Genomic DNA, 23,675 nt, shown 5'->3' with positions numbered 1-23,675 from the left:
CATGACTGTAGCTCAGTAGTTCTCAAAGCTCAGCATATATCAGAGTCAGCTAGAGGGTGTGTTAAAATACAGCTTACTCCAGCAGGTCTGGAGTAGGACCTGAGAACTTGCATTCCTACTAAGCTCCCAGGTGATGCTGAGGCTGCTGTCCAAAGAACACTCTTTGAGAACTGCCAGAGAGAAACGATTCACTGTCAGAGCTACAAGATGAAGATTTAGGGAGTTAATACTCCAACCTCTCTCTCCTACCACCCACTGATCTCCTGCTGCTGCTGCCTGCCCTGGGCCAAACCCAAACAGAAGCTAAAGGGCAAGTAATGCAGTCTGTAGAGGTCAGCCTTCCAGAGAACAGAGCAGGGCAGAGAAGAGTGGAGAATGGAGGTGGGTGGGGCAACAGAGAATAAACAGAACTGCCATAAGCAGAGAAGCATAGATCAATGGAAAAATGGATGAACTGGCATGTATCTTAATGGAAGGAAAGAGTAATGCTAATGGTTAATATTTAATGATGGTTAATTATGTGCCAGCCTCTGAACAAAGGGCTTTACTTAGATTACCTCATTTACTCCTAAGAAGTACCTCTATTACCATTCCTATGTTACAGATACGGACACTAAGACAGGGAAACTGGATAACTGACACATGGCCACACAGCTAGCGAGTGGCGGAATCTGAATCCCAACCTGGGCATGCCGTCTGTAGAGTCCCACTCCTCCGTACTGTCTATGTCAACGCACAGTTGGCAGACAGGCAGTGGGGACAGTAGTCAAGTGTATAAACTTGAGAGCAAAGACACCTGAGTTCAAGACACTTGCAGGGGGACCTTGTGCTCTGAGCCTCATTCCTTACGGGTGAACAGAGAATAATATGATAATAGTAAAAATGACTTCCTAGTTTGGTTGGGAAAGTTAAGCAAGGTAATGGTGGTAAAGTCCTTGACCAGAGTCCAGCACATAGTAAATAATCAGAAATACCATTACGACTATTATTATGAATGGACGGAAAGAAAAAAGTCAGCAAACTTATAAAGGAAACATCCCCCATCCAGAAGAGGGTCCAGAGCTTGTGTGGGGATTGTTGAGTGGGTGTCCCACATATTAACTTCTCTTCTGAGGCCTTCTCTTCGGGTCTATCTCTGGTCTTTCCCATAAGGATGGGAAATCACCCTCCCCCATCTGTCGATTCCTTGAAATTTGGGGATTTGTCTGAATAAGAGCAGGCCAGCCCCTCTCCTTAGAAATCCCCTCTTGGTTCCCAGGATCCACAGGAAGAGAAAGATGAAGGGGGCTATTCTAGGCCAGGCTCCCTCCAGCTGTTCTGTTGACCCAGGTGCTGGACATACGAAAATGGCAAATAGAGAAAGGGGCAGTTCTTGCTGGGCCAGAAGGTTGAATCCCAGAGGCCTGAGATGTGGGATGAGATGCTGAGCTTACTTCCAAGGAACCTTCTCTTTCAGCCAAGCTTGTCCCTGTTTCCCAGATGATGGATGGGCAGGCACTGTAATGATCTGGGGAGGCTACCCCAGGCTCCATGGTTGTTCCGAGGGCACCAGGGAGCCTTCTTCACCACCACCCACACTGGAGAGAAGAGAACCACAGAGAAGAGAGTACGAAGGAAGGATAAACCTAGGGAAAGTGGCACAACTCCTCACTCTGGCCCCCCAGTCCTGACCACCATTTCTGAAGGGCAGCTCTGTGGTTGATGATGCAAATGCCACCAATGAGGTGACAGTGCAGACCCTCTCTCTGGAACCGACAGCACAAGGTCCCCTTCTCTTGGCCAGATGCAGTCTGCTTAGGTTCTCAGAGCTGAAGCCAAGGAAAGCAGAAGAGGGGGGAGCTGCTGAGGGGGGAAGAGGGAGAGCAGTGTCAGGTTCCCTCAGAAAGAGGCGGCCAAAGGGGAATCCAAAGGGGAATGGACACACAGGGGGATTTCTGAGCAGAGAAAGTGAAAGTTCTGGGCCATAAATAGGAGGCAGTTGCAGCCTCACACAGGGTCTGACTCGCACATTCCCAGACACCCTCATCCCCTCAAAGGACGCCTGTGTGCTTCCCGTTGCTCCCTCCCGCTCCCAGCCAAGTCTCAGCCTCGCACACACTCCTGCACAAGCCCAGAGATTTGCTCACACTCACACACTCGCTGTCCGTCCGCCTCTGTGCAGCCTCCATGGCACCCCACGCAGCTGTGCTACTGGGCCTCAGCCTGCTGACTCTCTGGACCTCCCCTGGTAAGGCTGAGTGGGGCTTAGGGTAGGGGCCTGGGGGGATGTCTGGATCTCAGATGGCTTGGTGCTGAACATTATGGACACTGTGAGTTCGGGCTGCATGTTTCAGTGAACCCAGGGGTGCCCTGTGCCTTGTATGTGTGCCTGTGAGTGTGGGTGTATCCGGGCCCCTCAATTCCAATGTGCGTCTGTCTCTTGGTGTATCCCAGGGCGTATGGCTGCCCCTCTCTCTGCAGACTCTACTTCCTGCTACCTCAGTTTTCCGGGCAGAAGGAGAGAACAGTATATATTTGCTTGAGGTGGGGAGAATGGGAGACACTGAGGCAGGGCTAATAGTCAAGGGATCTAGCAATTCATGAGTCCTCTAACACCAGCCTCCGGCAACTCCACCTCCACCCCATTCCCCACCCCCACCGCCACCAGCCCCCCACCAACAACGGGAACATTAACTCTTAACTCTTCCTTTGTGGAGAAGTTGAGAGGTCCTGGGAGAGAAGTTGGGGTGATCAGGGCAGCAGGAAGGCATTGTGGGGCTCAGGGAAGAGGTTGTTTACCCAACAGCTTAGAAGTACCTCAATATGTTTAGAAACAAATAGGGCCCTAGAGGTGTATGCTGGCTGAATATCATCTAGCTGCCTCCACACACACACAGGCGTCCTTAATCCCAGCTAGGGGCCTGGCTTCCCCTCCTCAGGGTCCCCGTGCCCTGACACTACTTTCTTTCCCAGCTCTGGGTGGTGCCAACGATGCTGAAGACTGCTGCCTGACTGTGAACCAGCGCCCCATCCCTGGGAACATCGTGCGAGCCTTTCGCTACCTCCTCCTCAAGGATGGCTGCAGAGTGCCTGCCATTGTGTGAGTTGTGGAGAGGACTGTGTCTAACCTCATCTCCCCCATCAGCCCCTGGTGATACCCACCCACATCTTCTCTCTCTTCTCCTTGCCAACCCAATCCCTCTAATGAAGACCCTGAAACAGGTTGCCAGATGTGGTCCCCAGCCTTGCCCCTCACTCCAGGGCCTGCCAGGAAGCTGGGTTCCACAGCTCCATTCTCTCTGACCTGACTCCAGGTTCACCACAGTGAGAGGTCGCCAGCTCTGTGCCCCCCTAGACCAGCCCTGGGCGGAGCGCATCATCCGGAGACTGCAGAAGAACTCTGTAAAGGCAAGCCTGACCCTCCCCAGTCCTGCCTCCTCCCTTGAGCCCCTGCCCAAGACCCCAGCCCATGACCTTGTCTCTCCTTCCTCCTCCAGAGCAAGCGCCACAGCAGTTAGCCCATGACAGTCCCGGAGGAGGCCCTGTGTCTGAGTGAAAGGATGTGAATGACTGTGACCCCGGGGAAGCCAGGACCAGAAGGAGGTATCAGGCCTCCAGCTCCCCTGCACCAGACCTGAACCAGCTGGGTTGTCAGTGTGAGTGCGAGTGAGAGTGAGGAGGTGAGGGGCAGGAGCACAGCTCCTCCTCGCAGAGACTGCAATGCTTCCAATAAAGGCCACTGGCACCCACGGGTCGGTCTGTCTGCTGTCTGTTTGCCGTCTGTCCAGGAGGACCAAGATAGTAAGCGGGAGATGGAATGGCAGGATCTGTTTTCCACCCTGCAGACTGAGCAACCTCTTCATTGCCCTCCACCCACCCAACACCCTGCGTTCTCAGGATCGGCCCCCACGGTCAGGGCCCCACCTCATGTCTCCTCACAGCCCTCTCACACAACATGGTTCAGCAAACTGTGTCAGTTCCCTGAACGAGCCAAACTCTCTCATGCCTCCCAGTCTTTGCTCTCCAAGACAGGTATTCAAGCATCCAGGTGTCTCAGGGATCCCATGTCACAGGGGGAATTTCATGACCCAACCCAGCTCTCAGGGTTGGGGGAGGGACAGGAGGCCCAACTCTACTGCCTTGGGGGAAAGGACCCATCCACCCTTGCCATTCCCTCTGTCTGGAACACTCTTCCCATCAGTGTCTAGATGACTCTTCCTCCAGGAAGTCTTCCCTGATGCAGGCTGGGTTAGGTAGCATCCTTCCCTCCCAAGCTCCCAAGGCCTGCTGCCCCCTCTTCTGGAGCACTCATCGCGCTGAGTTACAAAAACTAGCTTGTTGACGTTCCTGGACAAGGATCATGTCTATTTCCGATTCCACTGTCGCCCTGGTAAAAGGGAGCCACTCAATAAATATTTGTCTTGAGAATGAATAAATACGTGAGGAAAGGTGCCACAGCCAGCAGGGAGGGCCCATCTGTCCCTGCAGAATCGGAACTCCAGGCCAGCCCTCCTTTCTGGTACAGTCAGTCTGGACCAGGAGCAGCCCCATCCGGGCAATTCTGGGGCCATGCTTCTCAGGGACACTGATAGACAGACCTGAGAGTCAGAGGTCAGGGTGGGAGAGGTTTGAGAGTGTGGAAGAAGGAGCAGCCAGAGAGCCAGGGAGATTCGACTTGCAGGAACCCCCCAGCCCAGCCCACAGTCCACCTGGGCCCCAGGGCCAAGGCAACACAGGCCAGGGGAGTCACAGGGAAGGAGTCTCAGCTGTGGGAAATGAAAGCCCTGTGACTCTGGGAGCATCCCACAGGGCTGCTCCAGGAGGAGTGGGCTCCTCATGCTTGGGAAGTTCCCTGGGGAAGCTGGCTGATCTCCTGGCTATGGCCCCTAAGGGCCTGTCCAGCTGGGAACAGCAAGTCTGTGCCACTGGGGTTGGAATGGCAGCCAGGACGCCAGACTGAGCATCCTTGCCTGGGAAGAGGGGCCATCATTAGACCAGATATTCCTCATCTGGTAACAAATGCAGGCCTGAGCTGGCCTGGACAGCCTGGGAAGGGAGTAGTAGGGAGAGGCTGTGCCAGCCCCTCCTCACTGAGCTGAGAGCATGGCAGCTTCTTCCTCCCCTCTGCTCACAGAATAGCTGTTCAAAACCTCGCATACTGCAGGTCCTGGAGTCACAACGAGTGGGTGGGATGGGGATAGTTTGCAGGAACAACTGCTATGGCTGGGAAGTTTGGCCTTGCTGCCTGGGGGAAATTACTTATCCATTCACGCATCCACACATCCACCCATCCAGCTGTCTCTGCCTCCATTAGACCTCCACCCACCCATCCACCCACCCCTCCACCTACCCATCCATCCATTAATCCATCCATTAAGTCAGCCGACCATGGAGTTCACAGGTCCCAGCTGTGGACACCATTTGGACCCTGTGCCCTGCTCACCAGCAGGCAGAGGACAAACACAGGTGTCAGGGGGACACATTGCTTCAAATTCTTCTCAGTTCCCAGTGAAGCCAAGTGGAGGTCAGCCCGCCACAGAGGCAGTCACCACCCCTCCCTCTGGCCCTTTGGGGAACACACAGATGGAGCAGGGGAGGCGAGGGTGGGACCCCGCAGGGAGGGGCTGCCAGGACAGAGACCCCCAGACACTACCTCCCTGACACTGCCACAGAGGGGTCCAGGAACAGTCAGGAGCTCAATGCCCAGCCCCCAACCCCACAATCCTGTTTCTGCTCCTCACTGTGCAACTCTGGGCAAGTCCTCTCCTCATTCCCCACCAACGCCTTTGTTGCCCATCTGTCAGGCAGGGGCAGGGGCTTAATTTTTAAGAGTCTCTCCAAACAAAGACTTCACTCCTAAATATTTGGGTCTCAGGCAAACCCCCAGAATTCACACAGGCCCCCCCAAAGTCGTGCACATCAGAAATGTCCCTACTTCCTGGGGCCCCAGGGACCACCCTCTAGGAATAAAGGGAAGCTGAGGTTCCTAAAGAGAGAAAATAATCCAGGAGCTAGTGAAGCAGCTAGAACAGCCCTGTGCTGGACCCTGGAGGCCTGGAGAAGGAAGAATTTGGATAAAGCCTGAGGGGTGAACCCCAGAGCCCCATGGGGAGCAGGCATGCAGCCCTCGCCACCCCTTCTCCAGCCAGTGCCTTCCCTCCTGCCTTCCTCCCTCCCTCTTTTTTTTTAACATATATATCAAAATATTTTTAATTACGGGACTCTTCCATTCAATGTGATGCCAGCCTTCTTAGTCATTGACAAAAAATTCAATTCTGGGCACGTAAGTCAAAAATTCAAACATTACTTTTATTAATTGTACAAATGAGAATAGTCTATTTGTTTCCCGGTTCTTTCCTCCCACTTTCTGACAATCTTGGATATAAGCTCCTAGGGATTATCCCCAATTTACAATAGGGTTGGCTGGAAAAGTTTTCAGTTGGCTGTCTGACACTGTGAAATAAGTCAGATGGGGAAAGCCAAATACTGTATGATTTCACTCATATGTGGAAGACAAAACAACAATGATAAACAAACACATAGATACAGAGGACAGATTGGTGGTTACCAGAGGGGAAAGGGGGTGGGGGAGGGAGGAAAGGAGAAAGGGGGACATGTGTACGCTGCTGGATGGAAACTAGGCTTTTGGTGGTGAACACGATGGAGTCTACACAGAAGTTGAAACATAACAATGTACACCCAAAATTTATATAAAGTTATAAACCAATGTTACCGCAATAAAAAGAAAACAAACAGCACCACTACCAAGTATTGAACACCTATCTTATATCAGTCTTTGATGCACCATATAGCTGCATTTCCCCCATTTTTTCCAGTTAGTTCCATACTAAGAAGGAGGGCATGCTATAACCTCCTCCCCCACTTCCTTCTCTCTGGAAAGACCCTCTCAGGACCCACAGCTTAGGTTTTTTCTATCAATATTCTGGTTATCTACTGCTTGGGATAAAGAAATCTTTGAAAACTCTACTGAGGGCCTCACCCCCATTTCTAACAAAATGCATCATGAGTTTCAGACAGCCAACTTGAAAACCTCTCCCTCCCTTTTTTGCCCACCCCCAGTCACCAACCCTCCTGGGCACTGCATCATACCCCCTTATCTCCCTGCCAGATGCATCCGCTTAGCCCAGCAACCTGCGACTTGTCCCACCCCACTCAAACATTCTCAGCACTCTGACTTCATCTCATCAACACCTGCTCCCTGTTTCACTCTGATGCCCTGACAAGTGTTGGATCTTGTTTGACCCCGAGTTCTGGCGGGCCAGCAGCCTACCTGCTGACCTGACAACAATGAAGCCGCCGGCTCTCTGAGAGTGGTGTGGACTCCTAGCTCCCCGACCACAATACGGGGACCTTGCTGCCTGCCTGCTTCTTTGTAGACACTTTCCTCTCTAGGGCACATGGCACTTGCTACAGGGTTTAAGGCCAGCAGCTGTGTGATACCTCCCTCCCCTGAAGGCCTGTGGTCCCAGCAGCCAACAACTGCCTAAAGGGACCTGATACCCCTGCTCAGGGAGCTCCCAGTCTTATGTCCCGCTACGCAGTGAACAAAAACTCCCTGTCCTGTCTATCGACAGAGTTCCCAGGGGAAGGGATTGGGCCTGTCCATCTCCACTGCCAACATGCCTGTGGGGCTGGCACAGAACAAGCCCAGTACACATTTGATTAACAACAAATGGAACGGAGCACGCCCGTTCCCACGATGCACCCCCACCGCTCACACCTGGAGCACATCCAGTTCTCAAGACAGTGGGGCTGCCGCTGTGGCGTGGGTAAGGGTTTGGTCAGAGCCAGCCCCAGACGGTTTCGATCATATTTTTACCATCTCAAGTTCGATTTCTCGGTAAACCCCTACCCCTGGCCCCCCTTCTCTGGTCTCCGGGAAACTCAGAAACAGCCAGAAACCCTTGGAAATAACAGTCTCACAAAGGAGCAGGGCTCCCAAGTGGGGAGTGTCCCTCGAGCCCCTCTGCAGGAAGACGCAGGCCCCTCTCTGCTCAGAGAACTTCCTCGATGGCCCTGGGACTTTCTCCACGTGGACGGACATGGCTCTGCGGTTCTAGCGAACTCTCCACCAGCGCCTCCTAGGGGCCGGGCGCGGCTTTCATGCCGTCATCATGCTTCGGTTACAGCTGAGGAAACTGAGGTGTGGAGGTGAAGTAACGTGCCGGGCTGCAAGCTGGCAAAGTGGCAGAGCCGGGGGTCCCAGCTGGGCAGTTTGGCTCCAGAATCTGAAGTCTTAGCCACTATGCATACACCTCTCTCAGTGGACCCATCTCCTAAGTAAAAATGGGGAACCAAAGGGCAGGGCCAGGTCCGAGGAAGTGGCCCTCAGGGAATAGGGAAAGCTGTTACTTTGGGCCGCTGGCCAGGTGCCAGGCTCCAAGCTGAGCCCGTTGTGTGCATTACATCACTGCATCCTCAGACAACCCTAGGAGCACTGGATTACTAGTCTCATTCTATGTATGAGGAAACTGAGGCACACAGAGGTAGACTGACCTCCCAAGTTCACTCAGCTAGTGAGTGGCAAGGCTGAGGTCGCAGCCCAAGTCTGCCTGACCAGTAGCACTTGGGTTGAGGGTTGAGGGCTGAGGGCTGGGGGCTGGGATGTCCACTTGGGTTGGAAAGGCTTGGCTCGCTAGGAAGGGCCGGGAAAAAAAGAGAGAAGCTGGAGGCCTCAGGTAGGACCCCATGGCTTGAGCCTCCCGGAGGAAGTGGGCATGGGTTCTGGAGGTCTGCTCAGGCCTCACTTTTCCCAAGAGTGGGCAGTGGAGAAGGGGATCAAGCTACAGCTACGCCCACGTCCTCACTTCCATTCCCAGGGGAGTATCAGAGGCCAGGACCTGGTGACATAGAAAGGAAAGGAGGAATGGAGGGACAGGGCTGGAATCTGAGGGCAGGGGCAGGACTAGGGGTCCTGTGGGCGGGGCTTCTGGGGGAGGGGGCAGGCTTCTGAGCTAGGGCCTCTCTGGTGGCCTCTGAGCCAGCCTGGCTGCCACGTCTGCAGGGGAGAGCATCTCAGGACGGATGGGGTGGGATCAGACTCCTGAAGGACTCGCTTCTAGGGGCCACTTCAATCTCTTGAGGGGCCAGAGACAGGCAGGACTGGGGCCAAGGGCAAGGGCAAACACAGAGCCTCTAAGGATCCAAGCAGCTGGGAGAGTCAGACCCCTCAGCCGCTTCTGTTCTTAGAACCTTAGAGTCTCCCCTGTGCTCCCATGGGGAGGCAGAAGATGTGAGCTGCCCTGCGCCCCAACCTGCCCAAGTGGGTGGCTCTAACTCCAGCAGTTTCCACACTGCCCTACCCGGATAAGTGGACAGCCACCTCAAGACATGTAGTAGAGCCAGGACCATGCAGACAGCCCTCCAGGACAGCACGGCGGCACCACTGAAAGGTGATACCAAATGCCAGTGCCACCCCGACGACCAGATGCCTGGGGCCCCTGCCCAGCACTCCATGTTTTAGACGGCCCTCCTCCAGCCCTCCTCCAGTCACAGCTCCAGACACAGGGCAAGAGGACACGGGGCTGAGAGGACATACCCACTGGGGGCCCATGCTTCTCCTTCTTGACCACATTTCAGGAACTGAAAGCCAGAGAATGCCCTGCCCCAGGGGCCCCATGCAACTTCCAGAGTCCATGCAGGCCTCTTGCTCAGGTCTGTCCTTCCTGGGATGGACTATGTCACTGATGTGCACACTACTAGGTGGAGAGGGTGGCCAAGAGGTAGCTATTTGCAGGAAACGTGGAAGGAGCTTGTATCTGTGGGGCGGCAGTGTCCACCCGCAGGACATGAGGCCAATCCTGGCACAAGATGGAAGGAAGGTAGGGCAGGAAGGGGAAGGGGACAAGTAGGGTACTGGACCTTGGCTGTCCCCTTACCACCTCATTCCATCATGGAACTCCAAGGAGTCCAAGAATTCTGAATCTGAACCTGGCTTTCAAATTGTTTTGAAATTAGATTTTTCAAGGTAGTTAGATAGATACATGTTTATTTGACTATTTGTTAGGTTGATTTATAACTTTTCAATGTTTAGACACATGGTAAGTGGGCCTCCACTTGTACTGTTGCCACAAAGTTTAGGTGGTCAGCCTGCCAGATTCCACCTCTGGTATTACGGCCACAGCTGCCCCTAGAAAACAGACATCACTTCCGCCACCATTCCTACCACCGCCAAAACGGATGCTCCACTAACCCTGCTCCTTGGCATCACTACCAGCTTCCTGTCACAGTCCTTGGAAGGTGCTTCTGATTGGCTAAGCCTAGGTCATATCCCCAAGTCCTAGCTGCAAAGCGGGCTGGGAAAATTAGGATGTGACCTCTGGGGATTCTGTGATGGAAGGCAAGCTCTTCCAGTGACCAAGACTAATAAAGCAGGAAATTCCTCAAACATAGAAAGGGGTTAAGCTCGTGGGCAGTGAAAACATGATAACTACCTCTATAGTCCACCCTATGGCTATCCAACATCAACATTCATTCTTCTTCCCAACCCTAAACTTCTTAAAAATCTAAGAGTGTTACCTAACATAATATTACTTTTGCTTATACAACCAAAACAATTCACCTCTCCCCAAAGAGAGACTACTCAGGGCCTTAGCAATTACCACACCTGTCTTTGTCACTTGGGCTGCCATAATAAAATACCACAGACTGGGTGGCCGAAACAACAGAACTTTATTTTCGCACAGTTCTGGAAGTTAGACGTTCAAGTTCAAGGGGCCAGCATGGTCAGGTTCTGGTGAGAGCTCTCTTCCTGGCCTGCAGAGGGTCACCTTCTCACTGTGTCCTCACACGGCAGAGAGATCTCTCCCTCTTCCTCTTCTTAGAGGCCAGTCCTGTCTGATTAGGGCCCCACCCTGATGACCTCATTTCACCTTAAGTACTTCCTAAAGACCCTATCCCAGATACAGTCATGTTGGGAGTAGGGCTTCAATGTACGAATTCTGGGGGACACTATTCAATCCATAGCAAAACCCAGTTCTACCTGTGTGTGTGTGTGTGTGTGAGAGGAAGATTTGCCCTGAGCTAACAGCCATGCCAGTGTTCATCCACTTTATACGTGGGATGCCTCCACAGCGTGGCTGATGAGTAGAGTAGTCTGCACCCAGGATCCGAACCCTCAAACCTGGGCCACTGAAGCAGAGCATGTGGAATTTTAACCACTCAGCCACAGTGCCACCCCACCCCCACCCCCAACAAAATCCAATTCTAAATCCAAGATCTGGAAGTGACATCCATTCCTCCCCTAGTTTTGCTGTAATCTCATCTCCCTATTCTACCACCTGAGAACCACCACCAAGACACCTGATTGGTTAGGATAGGCTGGGTTACGCTGCAACAACAAATGCCACCCAAATCTGAGTGGCTTAAGGCAACAAAATTCTATTCCCCGTGCACACCAAGCCTGCTGTGGGTCCAGGCGAGTCTCTAGCACAGCTGTGCTCCATACGGTGGCTCAACATTTCCTTGATCTTTTGGCATGCTCCTTCATCTCAACACATGTTCCATGATCATTCCAGCCACGGAAGACAGCAAGGGGAATCCTTGCTTAAATGCTTCTGTCCACAGATGACACATGCCACTTCTGCACACATTTCATTGGCTGAAGTCGGTCACAGAGCCATGCCCAACATCAACGGGGCAACTGCCAGAAGTAAACCAGAGTCTTCGTGAGTACGAGCAACATCACCACAACAACCACTATTCAAGAACGGAACAAAGGAAGATGAAAGGAAAGGGCAGTCAGTGGAAGAAAGAGAGACATTTCACAACCAGGCAGGAAATCTGCATAAAAGCTACAGTCTGAAACTGGTCCTGGGGCTGAGCTGGCATTTACTACTTCCTTCCTGTATTAGTTATCTATCGCTGTGTATCAACTCACCACAAATTTAGCGGCTTCAAAAAATCCAAATTTATTACCTCAGTTGCTGTGGGTCAGCAGTCCAGGTACAGATTGGCTGGGTCCTCTGCTCGGGGTCTCCCCAGGCTGAACTCGGGGATGCAACCTCATCTCAGGCTCAGAGTCCTCTTCTACAGCCTCTGGGTGTTGGCAGTTGTGGTTGTAGGACTGAGGTCCTCAGTTCCTAGAGCTGCCTGCAACTCCCTGCTGCATGGCCCTCTCCACAACAGGACAGTTTGCTTCTTCAAGGCCAACATGAGAGCATCTGCTGCTGCCTCTTATCTCCAGACACTTTTTTAAAGGACCTATCTGATTAGGTCAGGCCCACCCAGGATAATCTCCCTTTTGACTAACTCAAAGTCAATTGATTAGGGACCTTAATTACATCTGCAAAATCCCTTCATTTTTGCCATATGGCAATAGCTTAATCACATGTGTGATATCCTATCATATTTACAGGTAAAGAGGTCAAGGGGAACCCCTCAAAGAAGGATTACACAGGGTATGCAGACCAGGGGACAGGAATCTAGAATTCTCTTTACCACCCTTCCTCTATGACTTATTCCTTTTACCTCCAACTGGCACTTCAGCCAGCTGATATTCTATGACTGTTAAGGGACCCAAACTTTCACACCCAAGGGATACCAGCCCCTGGTGGTCCAGCTTGATGAAGGTTACAGGGGTTCTCCATTAACTTTGACCACTGGGCATGGCGTCACTAGGAGGTACCCCAGGTACCCCCAGGATCACCTGGGTGCCTTTACACTCTTCCACAACCCCATCTTGTAGCAGCAGCCTTATTTCCCCTCAATAGTCAGGATTGACCTCCCAGGCCAGTGTGATAACTCCACATTCACCCCGTGGCATGAGAAGCCCAAGCCAGATGATAGCCTTAGCTTCCAATCTAAGAAAACCACTCCCCTTCCAGAAAAAACGAATGAGATGTTCTGCACACTAGAAAAACATTCTTCTCCACTGTCCTTCAGGATCACCCTGAATGGAGCTTTAACATTATAGTGGTCCACCACAAGCTAGTCCAAGCAAACTGTGCAGAACCATACAAGCCTGGCTCAAAAATGGCTTTGTGGGTCAATGGCCATAGGGAAGTTTCCATGGGCTATAGGTGTGGACTGATGCAAGGGTGGCGATAACCCAGGAATGGGCATGCTGGGAGTGTAAGCACCCTCACTGACCTTGTACAGCATGGCTATCACCACTGGATCTGCTGAGCTAAAAGGCTGAGCAGCAGAGGCTGGCACTGCTACCACCTTTACCATCACCACTACCAAAATGGATCCCTATGGTCTCTTCTCCTTTTCATCACTAGCTCCAATTTACAGTCCTGAAGGGTGCACCTGATTGGCTGAACCAGGCCATGGGACCACTCCCTAAATGCAGGGGGAGTGAGAAAGTGAGTATCCAGCCTATCAGGCTTTTATGTGGGAAAGAGGTTCAAATGTGGTCAGTCAAAAACAACACAAAGGTCTGCTACAACATATAAATAAAAGAACTTCAAATTGGATATATGTATGAAAGACACAACAAAAAAGGCTAAGAATGATACAAATGGGAAGAGATGGCAACGACATGTTTTACATTTAAATAGGGTGGTTAGGGAAGGCCTCTTTGAGGAGACAATAGTTAAGCTAACACCTAAAAGAGAAGTCAGCCCCTCGAGGAGAAAAGACCAGTGTGGCTGGAGTATAGTGGGCGAGGAGGAGAGGGTACAAGGTGAGGTAAGCCAGGGAGGCCGGGGTCGCATGATCCGAGTCTTTACAGGACACAGGAAAGAGTGCCAATTTTGTTAAGGCTATGAAAGACGTAAGCAGATGAGTAACATGACCTCATTAACAGTTTAAGAAGATCCTCCTGGAAGTTTTGAAAATGAGTTCTATAGGGCAGTGGGAAGGTCAGAGGGCTCTTCCAGTAGTCCAGGAAAGAAACGATGCTGACCTGACCCAGCTGGTGGCAGCTGGGACAGAGGAGGGTTCTCGACATACTTGTGAAACAGAACAGCAGGCTGAGCTGATAGCTTATATTTGAGGCCTGAGGGAAAGGGGAAAACCAGGATGACACCAGTCTGCAGGCCCAAGCAGCTAGAGGGATGGTGGTGACATCCTCTGCAGTGGATGACTGGAAAAGGAGACCAGCTGGGAGGGAGGTACTGGGAATCGAGAGTTTGGTTTGAAATAAGGTGTCTTTGAGAAAGCCAAGAGAAAATCCCAAACAGGCAGTTGGTTCTACAGCCTGGAACCCGGAAGAAAATCTGTACGTCACTTCCAGTCCTTCTACCTCTTCTTTCCTTCACTCTGGTTGGCCACCAAGTCATGAGCTTTGTGCCTCTTTATGTCTGTGGTGTCTGTGTCTCCCCAGCCCCACAGCTACAGCCAGCCCTGGCTTCAGCCTCCCTCCTCCGGGCAGGAGCAGTACCTGGGCTGGTCATCCCCACGGTTCCATCCTCCGGAATCTTTCCAAAGATAGATCTGACCAGAAATAACTTCCCCAGTCCACCTTCCCCGCACACATAGCTTCTCTCCCCACTTGCCCTTCCCCCACCTCATCCACAGTGGGATTAATCACAAACCCGATCCCTCCTCTGAGCCTTGTGCTTGCTTTTCATTCTCCCTGGAATGTCCTCCCTCCTGCCTCACCCATCCTCATGGCTCTACAGAGCTCCTTCCACCCTGCAGCCTCCCCTCTGATCCCCCAGGGCACACCATCTCCAGCCACATAGGTCACCTTCTGCTTTGTGTTCAGGGGCCCTTGTTTCCTGAGCATCTCCCAAGCAAGCTTAGCCCAGGCTCAGGAACCCTGGGGCTCAGAGTGGCCCAAATTGCAGGAAACGAAGGAGAGGGGGTGTGTGGGAAATCCTGACAGTGGTGTTACTTCAAACTCCAGAGGGCAAGAGGCAGGGAAGGGGGGTGTGCTATTGCTCAAGACTTCCCCCATCCTGGTGTCCCGTCACCTCCGGAAGTCCTATGCAATGTGCCACCCACACTCTGAGCCTGCAGGGCCAAGCCTTCCCTCTGGCTGGGCAGGGACCCTCTGGATATGGACAGAGGCTTTGGAGAAGGAGGTGTGAAGCAGACCCCTTCCCAGGATCAGGGACTTTCAGGAGCTGAGTCATCTGGTTTCTTGCTCATTTCCAGCTCCTTTCTGGAACAAGACAGCCCAGCCTCCTCAGGCCAGAGCTCCCCTTCCACAGGCCATGAGTCCCATATCCCCTTTCTCCTATATGCTAGACGCCCTCTGCAGGCCCCAGGAGGCTGAGCCCAGGCCAGGAGCCCCATATCCCATTTTCCCTGTGCAATGGATGCCCCCTGCAGGCCCTTGGAGGCTGAGAGCCACCAAGGGATGGATTGACAAGCAGTCAGAACACATGCTCACACAAACACACAAGTGCTGACACCCTCATCACCCACATATGTCTATACCCACCCCACACACAGGCATACAGTCAATCACTCACCTACATCAGGGACACACCACGGACATTTAAGCATATAATCACAATATAGACACAAAAGCACATACATGATTACACATACACACAGTCATGGCCACAGACACACAAACACACATGGGCACAATCTTTCCTCCTGGAGAGGAGTGTTTCTTTAGAAGAAATAGGCTGAAAAGCCCCCTGGGGAACGGGTGATATCCTGAGTGGTGGACTTCATAAGAGGGTCCAGCTTCCAGGTCTCATAGGGCCAGTTGACTCGGGAGCCGTTTGTTTTGCTGGGAACTAGAGTGACTTTAGGTTTGGAACAGGGCAGATAAGAGTTAGGGTAGAGCTTCTAGAAAGAGAAATTTGGAGTTGGCAAGAGCTTAATCTATGTAACTTGTACACAAGCTCATTCTTAGAAGCTGGGCTCCTGAACTCAGCAAGCCAGACTGAGCTGTCCTCACCACATCCCGAGATGCCCTAAAGAGAGAGAGGCCTTCGGATACTGGTGATACATGGTAGGTGATGAATGAGAAAGGGGGACGGACCGAACTTTCACCGACTGCCCACTGTGAGTCAGGCACATGTCCTACCTCACTAGATATATATTATTCCCATTTTACAGATGAGGAAACTGTCACCTGTTCCCTGTTTATGTCCAAGGTCATAAAGCCAGATTCTAACACAAGAGTCTGAGGATGAAAACCCATTGTTTCCACTACATTAGTAATGGCAAATGCAAGGCATACATGTTCCCACTCCCAACTCATGTTCTCAACAATGACAGGACGTATGCATCTTCCCCACAGATCTATACCAAGGCTCAGCAAATTATGGCCCCTGGGCCAAATTCAGCCTGCCACCTGTTTTTGTAAATAAAGTTTTATTGGAATACAGCCATCCCTCTTCATTTACAGATTGTCTATGGCTGCTTTTTGGCTACAACAGCAAACTGATTAGTCACTACAGAGGCCAGCAAAACTTTAAATATTTACTATCTTTTTACTTTTACAGAAAAAGTTTGCTAATCTCACCCAAACCCAGCCTTAGAATTGGAGTTGGCAACTGGGACAAGGCTTACTGCCTTTGGTATCTTAGCATTGAAGGATGGTCAGATAAATAAATGAATGGGATGGATGGATTGATGGATGGCTGGATGGAGAGATGGACAGACAGACATACATAGGTAGTATACCAGAGTTTTGCTCCAAATGCCAATGTTCTGCCATTTATAAGCTGGGAAACATTGGGTAAACTAATCTTTCTGAGTTTTAGGTTTCTCATCTATAAATGGGGATAATAATACAGTAATCATTATTCAGAGCTCTTTCTCCTGCAAAAGACAAAAACCCAACTTAAAGTAGCTTAAGCAAAAAGTTATATTTGTCATATCACATAACTAGATCCATTAAGATGATTTAGTCTACTTCAGCCCTACTTGATCCAGGGGTTCAAAAGATGTTATCACCATCTCTTAACTTTATTTCTAATTCTTTGTGTGGGGGCCTCATTCCTGTTATAGACAGGTGCTCTTCTAGCAGCAGCAAATATGGCCACTGGAAGCCTCAAGTCTAGATTTTTATAGTGAATGATCTAAAATAGAGACCCTCTTTCTCCTAACATCAAACTCCATGAAAAGCTCTGATTAAGGAGCTTGTGACGCATACTCAGTTCTTCAGTATATTACAGTGATAGGGAATGGGGTGCTCTGATCAGGGCACTGTGGTTGACAGACCCACCAAGACTATATGAAGCGGGAGAGGAGCTCCCGAAAGGAACCTTAAAAAGGAGTATAGAACAGTGTCTGCATGAACAAAAACATAGCTTATGGCACTCTACTTCACAGCTTTGTCATGCAACAACAAATTTAAAGTATTTAGCAGGGAACCTGGCACATAAGGATCAACAAATGTTAACTATTACCATAAATGATAGATAGATAAATGGACGCCTTACTAGATGCATAATGGTTGAACATACAGATGAATAAGTGCAGATGAAGATATGAAAAGACAGATGAAAGGAAATATGGAAGAAGGAAAAATGGACCAATGAAGAGACAAAGATGGGTGGACATATGGACACATGATGGATGGATAGATAGATGGATGGATGGATGGATGGATGGATGGAAGGATGGATGGATGGATGAATGATGGATAGATAAGCCAGAAAAAAATGGGCCCACAGTTAAGTGTGTCACATCATATGCTCTAGGGCTGGGAATGGGAAACAGAATAGCACTCCACAATTAGTCTTTCCTGAGAGGTCTCCTCCTCTGGTCTCTGTCTCTTGGATCTCTCTCATCAGTTGGGAAAAGTATTTGCTCCCCTCTCTCATCTCTAGATTCCTGGTCTGTGAACTGACCAGCCTCTTTTTCCTCAGAAATCCCCTCGTAATTCTCAGGATAGGTAAGGCATGGTTAGAAGAAGGGAGTGTTCTAGGCCAGGCTTATCTCAATCTATTCCTCCAATTCAGCTTGGAACACAGGAAAATGTGTCAATGGGGAGAGGGGCAGTACTGGGTGGGCCAGGAGGGTGAAGCCCTAGAGTCCCAGGATGTGAGGTAGGGGAGCTGGACCTGCTCCCAAAGAACTTTCCCTTTACCTCTGCTTGTCCAAGGGATGAGTGAGTCTCAGATGATGGATGTGGAAGCACTGAGATAGGCCTACGGAGACCTGGGGAACCTGGGAGGGGACCTTCTCCAGCCTTATCCCGCTTCTTGTGATTGTCCTCAGGGAATCTAGGGGACCAGCTAGGTCCCATCCTTCCCACTCCAGGTGTCTTAGGACCACCGAGAAGAGGTGGAGGTGAGGAGAAACCTGGGAAAGAGGGAGGCACTCTTTACTGAACCTCTAATCCTGAACCAAGCCCTGACCCCTAGCCTGAAGTCTGAGAGTTCAAATACCTCGGAGGAGATAACACTGCAAACCTTCCCTAAGGGGAACAGTACAAACCCTCCTTCCTTCTTCCAAACTGCTGATTGCTGAGATTCTCAGAGCTAAAGACAAGGAGTGAGAAATGGGGGAATGGGGACAGGGAGGCTACTGAAGAGTTATGAAAGGGAAAAAAGGTTCTTCCAGAGAGAAGGAGACAGTGGGGAGCATATCCAGTGGAGAGGTATCCTGCGACCAACTCATGTACTGCAATTCAATTCGGACACTAACTACCCAGAGTTAGCGTTAGACTCCACAGGTTTAAGGGCACAGTCCCAAAAAACCTGCCCCGGCTTGAGCTGCCAGCTACAAGTGGGGTCCCCAGGCCACCTGCATCTCTGACCAACCAGCTACAAGTCCTGGATGTTCTCACAATGCTCCTCAGGTTCAATAATTCACTGGAGTGGCTCACAGAACTCAGGAGTGCTACATTTACAATTGGTTTTTTACAAAAGATATAAACCAGGAACAGCCAAATGAAGAGATACACAGGGCAAAGTCTGGGAGGGTCTCAAATGCAGAGTTTGCACACTCTCCCCACAGAGACACACAGAGCACATCACCCTCCCAGCACGTCAGTCAGTATGTTCACCAACCAGGAAGATCCATGAGCTTTGGTTTTCATTGAGATTTCATCACACAGACATGAATGAATTGTTGGCCACATGACTAAACAATCTCCAGCCCTCCTCCCCTCCCCGGTCAGGCTGGCTCAAAGCCCCATCTCTGCAATAACATGGTTGGTGTTTCTGGTGACCAGCCTCCATCCTAAATCATCTCATCCCTTAGCATAAACTCAGGTGTGATCCAAGGGGCTCATAAATAACAAAGATACTCCGATTACTTGGGAAATTCTAAAGATTCAGAGTCTCCCTCTCAGGAACCAGGGACAAAGGCCAGACAAATTCTTTATTATACAACAGAGGGAAGAAATTTCTAGGCACAGAAAATAAAAGCTTCAGGCAGCCATAAATAGGAGACAGCCACAGCTTCACACAGGCTCACACATGTACACTCACATGACCCTCGCCATCACACTTCTGCTCACTCTCCCCCATCCAGCCTCACACAGTCTACACAGGCTCCACATAAGCAGGACTCCCACAACCCACACACATGCTGCTTCCAGAGGTTCTACCCATCTGTCCGTCTCTATCCATCCTCCATGGCCTCTTGCGTAGCACTGCTCCTCTTCTCAGCGTGCTGATTTCTCGGTTTCCCCTGGAAAGGGGAGGGGGTAAAATGGTAAGGTGAGGGGTATAGCCAGGACCAGCACACAGGTCTCAGGGAGTCTGTGAAGGAGACTGTGAGTTCAGGTCAACACCCAGGTCTGACAGTGTCTGTGATCCTGAGAGTGTACATGTACCACCAAATGGGTATGCCCTCGTGACCGTGTGTCCCTGTGCACTGTGGGTATATCTGTGCATTGTGTGTGTTCCTATGCAGACTACACATGGGCTTGTGTGGTGTGGGTGTGCCTGTGTCCTGTGTGTGCTCCTAGGTGATGCAGATGCACCTGTGTCCCAGGTGTTCCTCCACGTATCAGTGCCTGGATGGATCCTGGGCCCTGGCTGTCCTTCCCTCTGGAGGCTCTGTCTCCTCTAGCCAGGGTTTCCAGAGGAAGAGGACAGTGCACACAGGTGGGGGAAAGAGGAACACTAAAGCTATGGCACTGGACACAAGTGTCCTGAATTCCAGTCAGGGCTGTGGCCTTCCCACCTCAAGCCCTAAGGCTAACACCAGCCCCGGGCTCTGAGTGATGCCAACTCTATTTCTTGGTGAACCAACACTCACTTCTTGGGAACATTTTTGGTGCCTTTTTGTTCCTATCTTCTCCTCAAGGATGACTACAGGATACTGTTTTCTTGTGGGTGGGACGTGGAGAGTAACGGACCTCCCTCCCATTCACCTCCTCCATCACCTCCACCTCCATTCACCATCTTACTTCCCTGCTCCCTGCCGAGTCCCCTGTCACAAGAAAACCCCTGAAACAGGTTCCCAGATGTGGTCCTCGGCTCTTCCCATCACACGACAGCCTGCCAGGAAGCTGGGTTCCACAGCTCCATTCTCTCTGACCTGACTCCAGGTTCACCACAGTGAGAGGTCGCCAGCTCTGTGCCCCCCTAGACCAGCCCTGGGTGGAGCGCATCATCCGGAGACTGCAGAAGAACTCTGTAAAGGCAAGCCTGACCCTCCCCAGTCCTGCCTCCTCCCTTGAGCCCCTGCCCAAGACCCCAGCCCATGACCTTGTCTCTCCTTCCTCCTCCAGAGCAAGCGCCACAGCAGTTAGCCCATGACAGTCCCGGAGGAGGCCCTGTGTCTGAGTGAAGGGATGTGAATCACTGTGGCCCTGGGGAACCCAGGACCAGAAGGAGGTATCAGGCCTTCAGCTCCCCTGCACCAGACCTGACCCAGCCGGGGTGGGGCCCGGAGTGTCAGTGTGAGTGCGAGTGAGAGTGAGGAGGTGAGGGGGCAGGAGCACAGCTCCTCCTCGCCCAGACTGCAATGCTTCCAACAAAGGCCACTGGCACCCATGGATCTGCGTGTCACTTGTCTGTCTGTAGCCCAGGCAGGGGAAGACAGGTCTGAGATGGAGAAAGAGGGTGGGATGAGGGGAGGGAGTAGGTGTATCCATTCTCCACACTTCAGCCTGAGGGAACTTCCGCTTCCCTTATTTCTGGTCACTCTGTCCCCTACCGTCCAGCCACAAGGCTCCCTCCACTAGCCGGGGCAGCTATTTCCAACCTCCCACACTGGGGTAATTCCTCTTTCTGGGCTTTGCCGAAGCACCATCTCCTTCCCCCAGCCAGTCTGCCGTGTTTATTGTAATGATCTGATGGTCCTTTTCGATCCCCCATCTCCAAGCCAGATGGCAGCGCTCTGAGGGCAGAGACTCCCTCCGCTTGTCTTCTCTACTGATGTAAGCCCAGGCCCAGCACAGTGCCTGGCACATAGCAGACGCTCAATAAAGATTTGTTGATTGAATGACTGGAGGAACAAAAGTCACGGGAAGTAGCTCTCAGCTCAGAGAGGAAAGGTTGCGACCCTCTGGCCATTAAGGGACCTGGCCCAGGCCACTCAGCCGACAAGTATTCTGGGGCCTGGCCCTTCTAGACTGGGCCGTCCCTGGAGACCAATTCCTCCTCAGCCCAGGGTCAGACAAGTGCAATGGGGCAGACAAGAAAGTCCATCCGCAGGGCAGAAGCCAAAGGCGGCGGGCGGGGATTGGGGAAACAACTTTGGACGCGTCCCAAAGCCCTTTTCTGGCGTCTCCCAGGGTGGGGCGCCAAACTCTGACGCCATCCTTATAAAGCGGGTCCTGTGCCCCGTATCTGATTAAGAAATCCCGACTCCACCCCTTCAGTGACAGGCCTGGCCCCACCTCCTGGCGTGACGTTCCCTCTCCGCCACCTATGAAGAAAGGCTGGCCCCGCCCCTTCCGGGTGACAGGCAAGCCCCACCCGCCGCGCCCGGAGTCCCTGTGACGTAACCGTAACGGCAGTTTCCGGGGTGGAGCCAGGGAGGGCGGGAGTTTAGGCTGCGCCGACCCTCAGCCCCCCTCCAGGTGACCTCAGCCCCCGAAATTCTTCACCCGGGGCCCCGAATATCCCAGCCCCATGACCGCCCAGCCTTCCGCCCTGAGTGCCCCTCGCCCCCGAGGTGACCGACCTCCTCATCCCTTAAGGTCCAGTGCCTCCCAAACCTCCAATCCCACCCTGTCCCGATGTGGCAACTGCGGCTTCCCGGGGGCACCTACCTCAGATTACCTGGGAACAAGTCAGACCGGTCCCGGGAATGGCCGAGAAGGGGGCCCGGGGCTGGGGAGGCCTTGATCCATCGTGCCGCTTCCCAGGAGACGTTCGGAGCCCGGGACATGTCGGGATTGAGGAGATACGAGGTGGCGCTGGAGGCGGAGGAGGAGTGAGTGGAGGCGGTTCCGCGGAGGAGGAACCCAGCCGCTCCGGGGGGGGGAGGGCGCGAGTTCCCCGCGAGCGGGAGGAGCGGGGGGCGGGGCCTCCTGGGGGCGGGGCCGCGAGGGGAACCGGGGGGCGGGGCCTGCGGGGTCAGCCTGCCCCGCCCGGCCCGCCTCTGCCCTCTCTCCGCAGGATCTACTGGGGCTGCTTCTACTTCTTCCCCTGGCTGCGCATGTGGCGGAGGGAGCGGAGGTGAGGGGCTGCGATACCGCGGATCCGCCCGGTGCGTGGACGCGGCTCGGTCTCGGAGGGGCGATCTGGGCGTCCCCGCCCCTCCTCATGCTATGTCGGGTCGCCCTACAGCTCGGCGCACCCCCGGGAGCAGAAACTGGAGCCTCTGCGGGGCCTGATGAGCTGTCTGTCAAACGGGCTGGGCCCTGCTCCCCAGCGCTCCGGTCGCGGCCTCCCCCGCCGCACGCCCGCCGCCACTGCCCAGCCCGCCGGTGCATTAAAGATTTAAACCGAAGTCCGCCGTGCTGCCCTCCTGACTCTTACGCCGCCGCCGCCGTTCGGGCTGGGAGCCCCTCTCCAGGCTGACCAGTTTCCTTAATGACAGGGCCTCCCCGCAACCCCCCACCATAGGGTGCCCTTCCATGTAAAGGCCCCCGTTATTCCCAAGGATCCCTCGTCAGTGTCAGGCATCCTATTAGTATAGTGACCCCCCACACACACACACACGGCGGGAACTAAATAGTCTTGGCCTAGTCTTCCAACTTATCCCCACATTGATGTGTTCTCACTACCCCAGCTCTCTGCTACCACCTTCTTCCTAACCAAGACTTTGCCATTTGTCTGAAGAATCTTCTTTTCCTGGGAGTGGATCTAAAATATTTTAAGCCCAGCGTTGTAGGAAGTAGGCTGTAAGAGGAGAGGAAGATTCCTAGAAGCTGCCTCACTCAGCCTGCCAACAGGGAGTGACTGAGACTGTTGGAGATCTTTCCTATAGTTGATACCCTAACTTCCGGCTCCTCCAGTCTGATCCCAAGTTTAAAGACGCTTGGCATCAGCCCACCTAGCAGTTCTTGCTACCTCCCTAGGAGAACCCAAGAGCCACTGCCCCCTGCCATCCCTTTCTGTCTTGTCACCTAGTGAGCCTGCTTTCAGTTAGGGACTGACCCTAGCCTAAGAAAGGGCACCAGAGGATTAAGTTAAAGAGACAACAACCCAGTTTGTGGGTGAGGGCAAAGCTAACTTTCAGCCTGGGGCTGCTGCTGCCTCAGCAGGTTGTGGCTGGAGAGAAGAGTTGGCCCTTTCTTTGGAGAACCAAAAGAGAGAGAGATGGGTGCATACCAGGAAGAATTCATTTCTTGCCTTCTCAAGTCTCTGGACTGACTGGTCCAGGAAAGACAACAAAGTATGTGGCAGATGGCCAGCTGATGGAGCAGATCTGTGACAAGACAATGGCACCTCAATGGCTACACCCAA

General features: G+C 52.5%; 2 protein-coding genes and 2 long non-coding RNA genes across 7 annotated transcripts; 2 read left to right on the top strand and 2 right to left on the bottom strand.

Annotated features, from left to right (window-relative positions):
* The first annotated feature begins 1,880 nt into the window (after positions 1-1,880).
* On the top strand, positions 1,881-3,728 carry CCL19 (C-C motif chemokine ligand 19). The gene is made up of 4 exons (XM_005605078.4): positions 1,881-2,227; positions 2,953-3,079; positions 3,294-3,387; positions 3,477-3,728. The coding sequence occupies exons 1-4, from the start codon at positions 2,167-2,169 to the stop codon at positions 3,495-3,497; spliced, it is 303 nt and encodes a 100-aa protein (XP_005605135.3). The 5' UTR covers positions 1,881-2,166; the 3' UTR covers positions 3,498-3,728.
* A 6,924-nt stretch (positions 3,729-10,652) lies between these two features.
* On the bottom strand, positions 10,653-15,121 carry LOC106782472 (uncharacterized). The gene is made up of 2 exons (XR_001379657.3): positions 11,917-15,121; positions 10,653-11,697 (listed from the first exon to the last, which is right to left on the bottom strand). It is a non-coding gene; the product is annotated as an uncharacterized lncRNA (long non-coding RNA).
* Positions 15,122-19,171: 4,050 nt separating this feature from the next.
* On the bottom strand, positions 19,172-22,174 carry LOC138920440 (uncharacterized). The gene is made up of 2 exons (XR_011431610.1): positions 22,034-22,174; positions 19,172-19,497 (listed from the first exon to the last, which is right to left on the bottom strand). It is a non-coding gene; the product is annotated as an uncharacterized lncRNA (long non-coding RNA).
* On the top strand, positions 21,712-22,716 carry LOC111770210 (uncharacterized). Of its 4 annotated transcripts, none has more exons than XM_023627528.2 (4): positions 21,712-21,841; positions 22,130-22,197; positions 22,383-22,442; positions 22,554-22,716. In XM_023627528.2, exons 2-4 carry the CDS (start codon positions 22,151-22,153, stop codon positions 22,708-22,710), a joined length of 264 nt encoding a protein of 87 aa, XP_023483296.1. In that variant the 5' UTR covers positions 21,712-21,841; positions 22,130-22,150; the 3' UTR covers positions 22,711-22,716. The 4 variants fall into 4 exon arrangements, with proteins under 4 accessions (XP_023483296.1, XP_023483298.1, XP_023483297.1 ...); XM_023627530.2 differs by having other exon boundaries at positions 21,784-21,961; XM_023627529.2 differs by having other exon boundaries at positions 21,795-21,936.
* Positions 22,717-23,675: the final 959 nt, after the last annotated feature.

The sequence above is a fragment of the Equus caballus genome, chromosome 23 (assembly GCF_041296265.1).
Source record: "Equus caballus isolate H_3958 breed thoroughbred chromosome 23, TB-T2T, whole genome shotgun sequence".
Classification (NCBI taxonomy): domain Eukaryota; kingdom Metazoa; phylum Chordata; class Mammalia; order Perissodactyla; family Equidae; genus Equus; species Equus caballus.
The sequence above is the reverse complement of the archived record's forward strand: the minus strand, read 5'-3'. Positions and strand labels throughout refer to the sequence as shown.

What these genes read in the sequence shown, in the direction of transcription:
- CCL19 (XM_005605078.4), top strand. Translation starts at nt 2,167, where the DNA reads ATGGCACCCCACGCAGCTGTGCTACTGGGCCTCAGCCTGCTGACTCTC. An exon ending in GACTCTCTGGACCTCCCCTG is followed by an intron (nt 2,228 to 2,952) that starts GTAAGGCTGAGT and finishes TTTCTTTCCCAG; the next exon opens with CTCTGGGTGGTGCCAACGAT. An exon ending in TGCAGAGTGCCTGCCATTGT is followed by an intron (nt 3,080 to 3,293) that starts GTGAGTTGTGGA and finishes ACCTGACTCCAG; the next exon opens with GTTCACCACAGTGAGAGGTC.
- LOC111770210 (XM_023627527.2), top strand. Translation starts at nt 22,001, where the DNA reads ATGTGGCAACTGCGGCTTCCCGGGGGCACCTACCTCAGATTACCTGGG. An exon ending in GCGCTGGAGGCGGAGGAGGA is followed by an intron (nt 22,198 to 22,382) that starts GTGAGTGGAGGC and finishes CTCTCTCCGCAG; the next exon opens with GATCTACTGGGGCTGCTTCT. An exon ending in ATGTGGCGGAGGGAGCGGAG is followed by an intron (nt 22,443 to 22,553) that starts GTGAGGGGCTGC and finishes GTCGCCCTACAG; the next exon opens with CTCGGCGCACCCCCGGGAGC.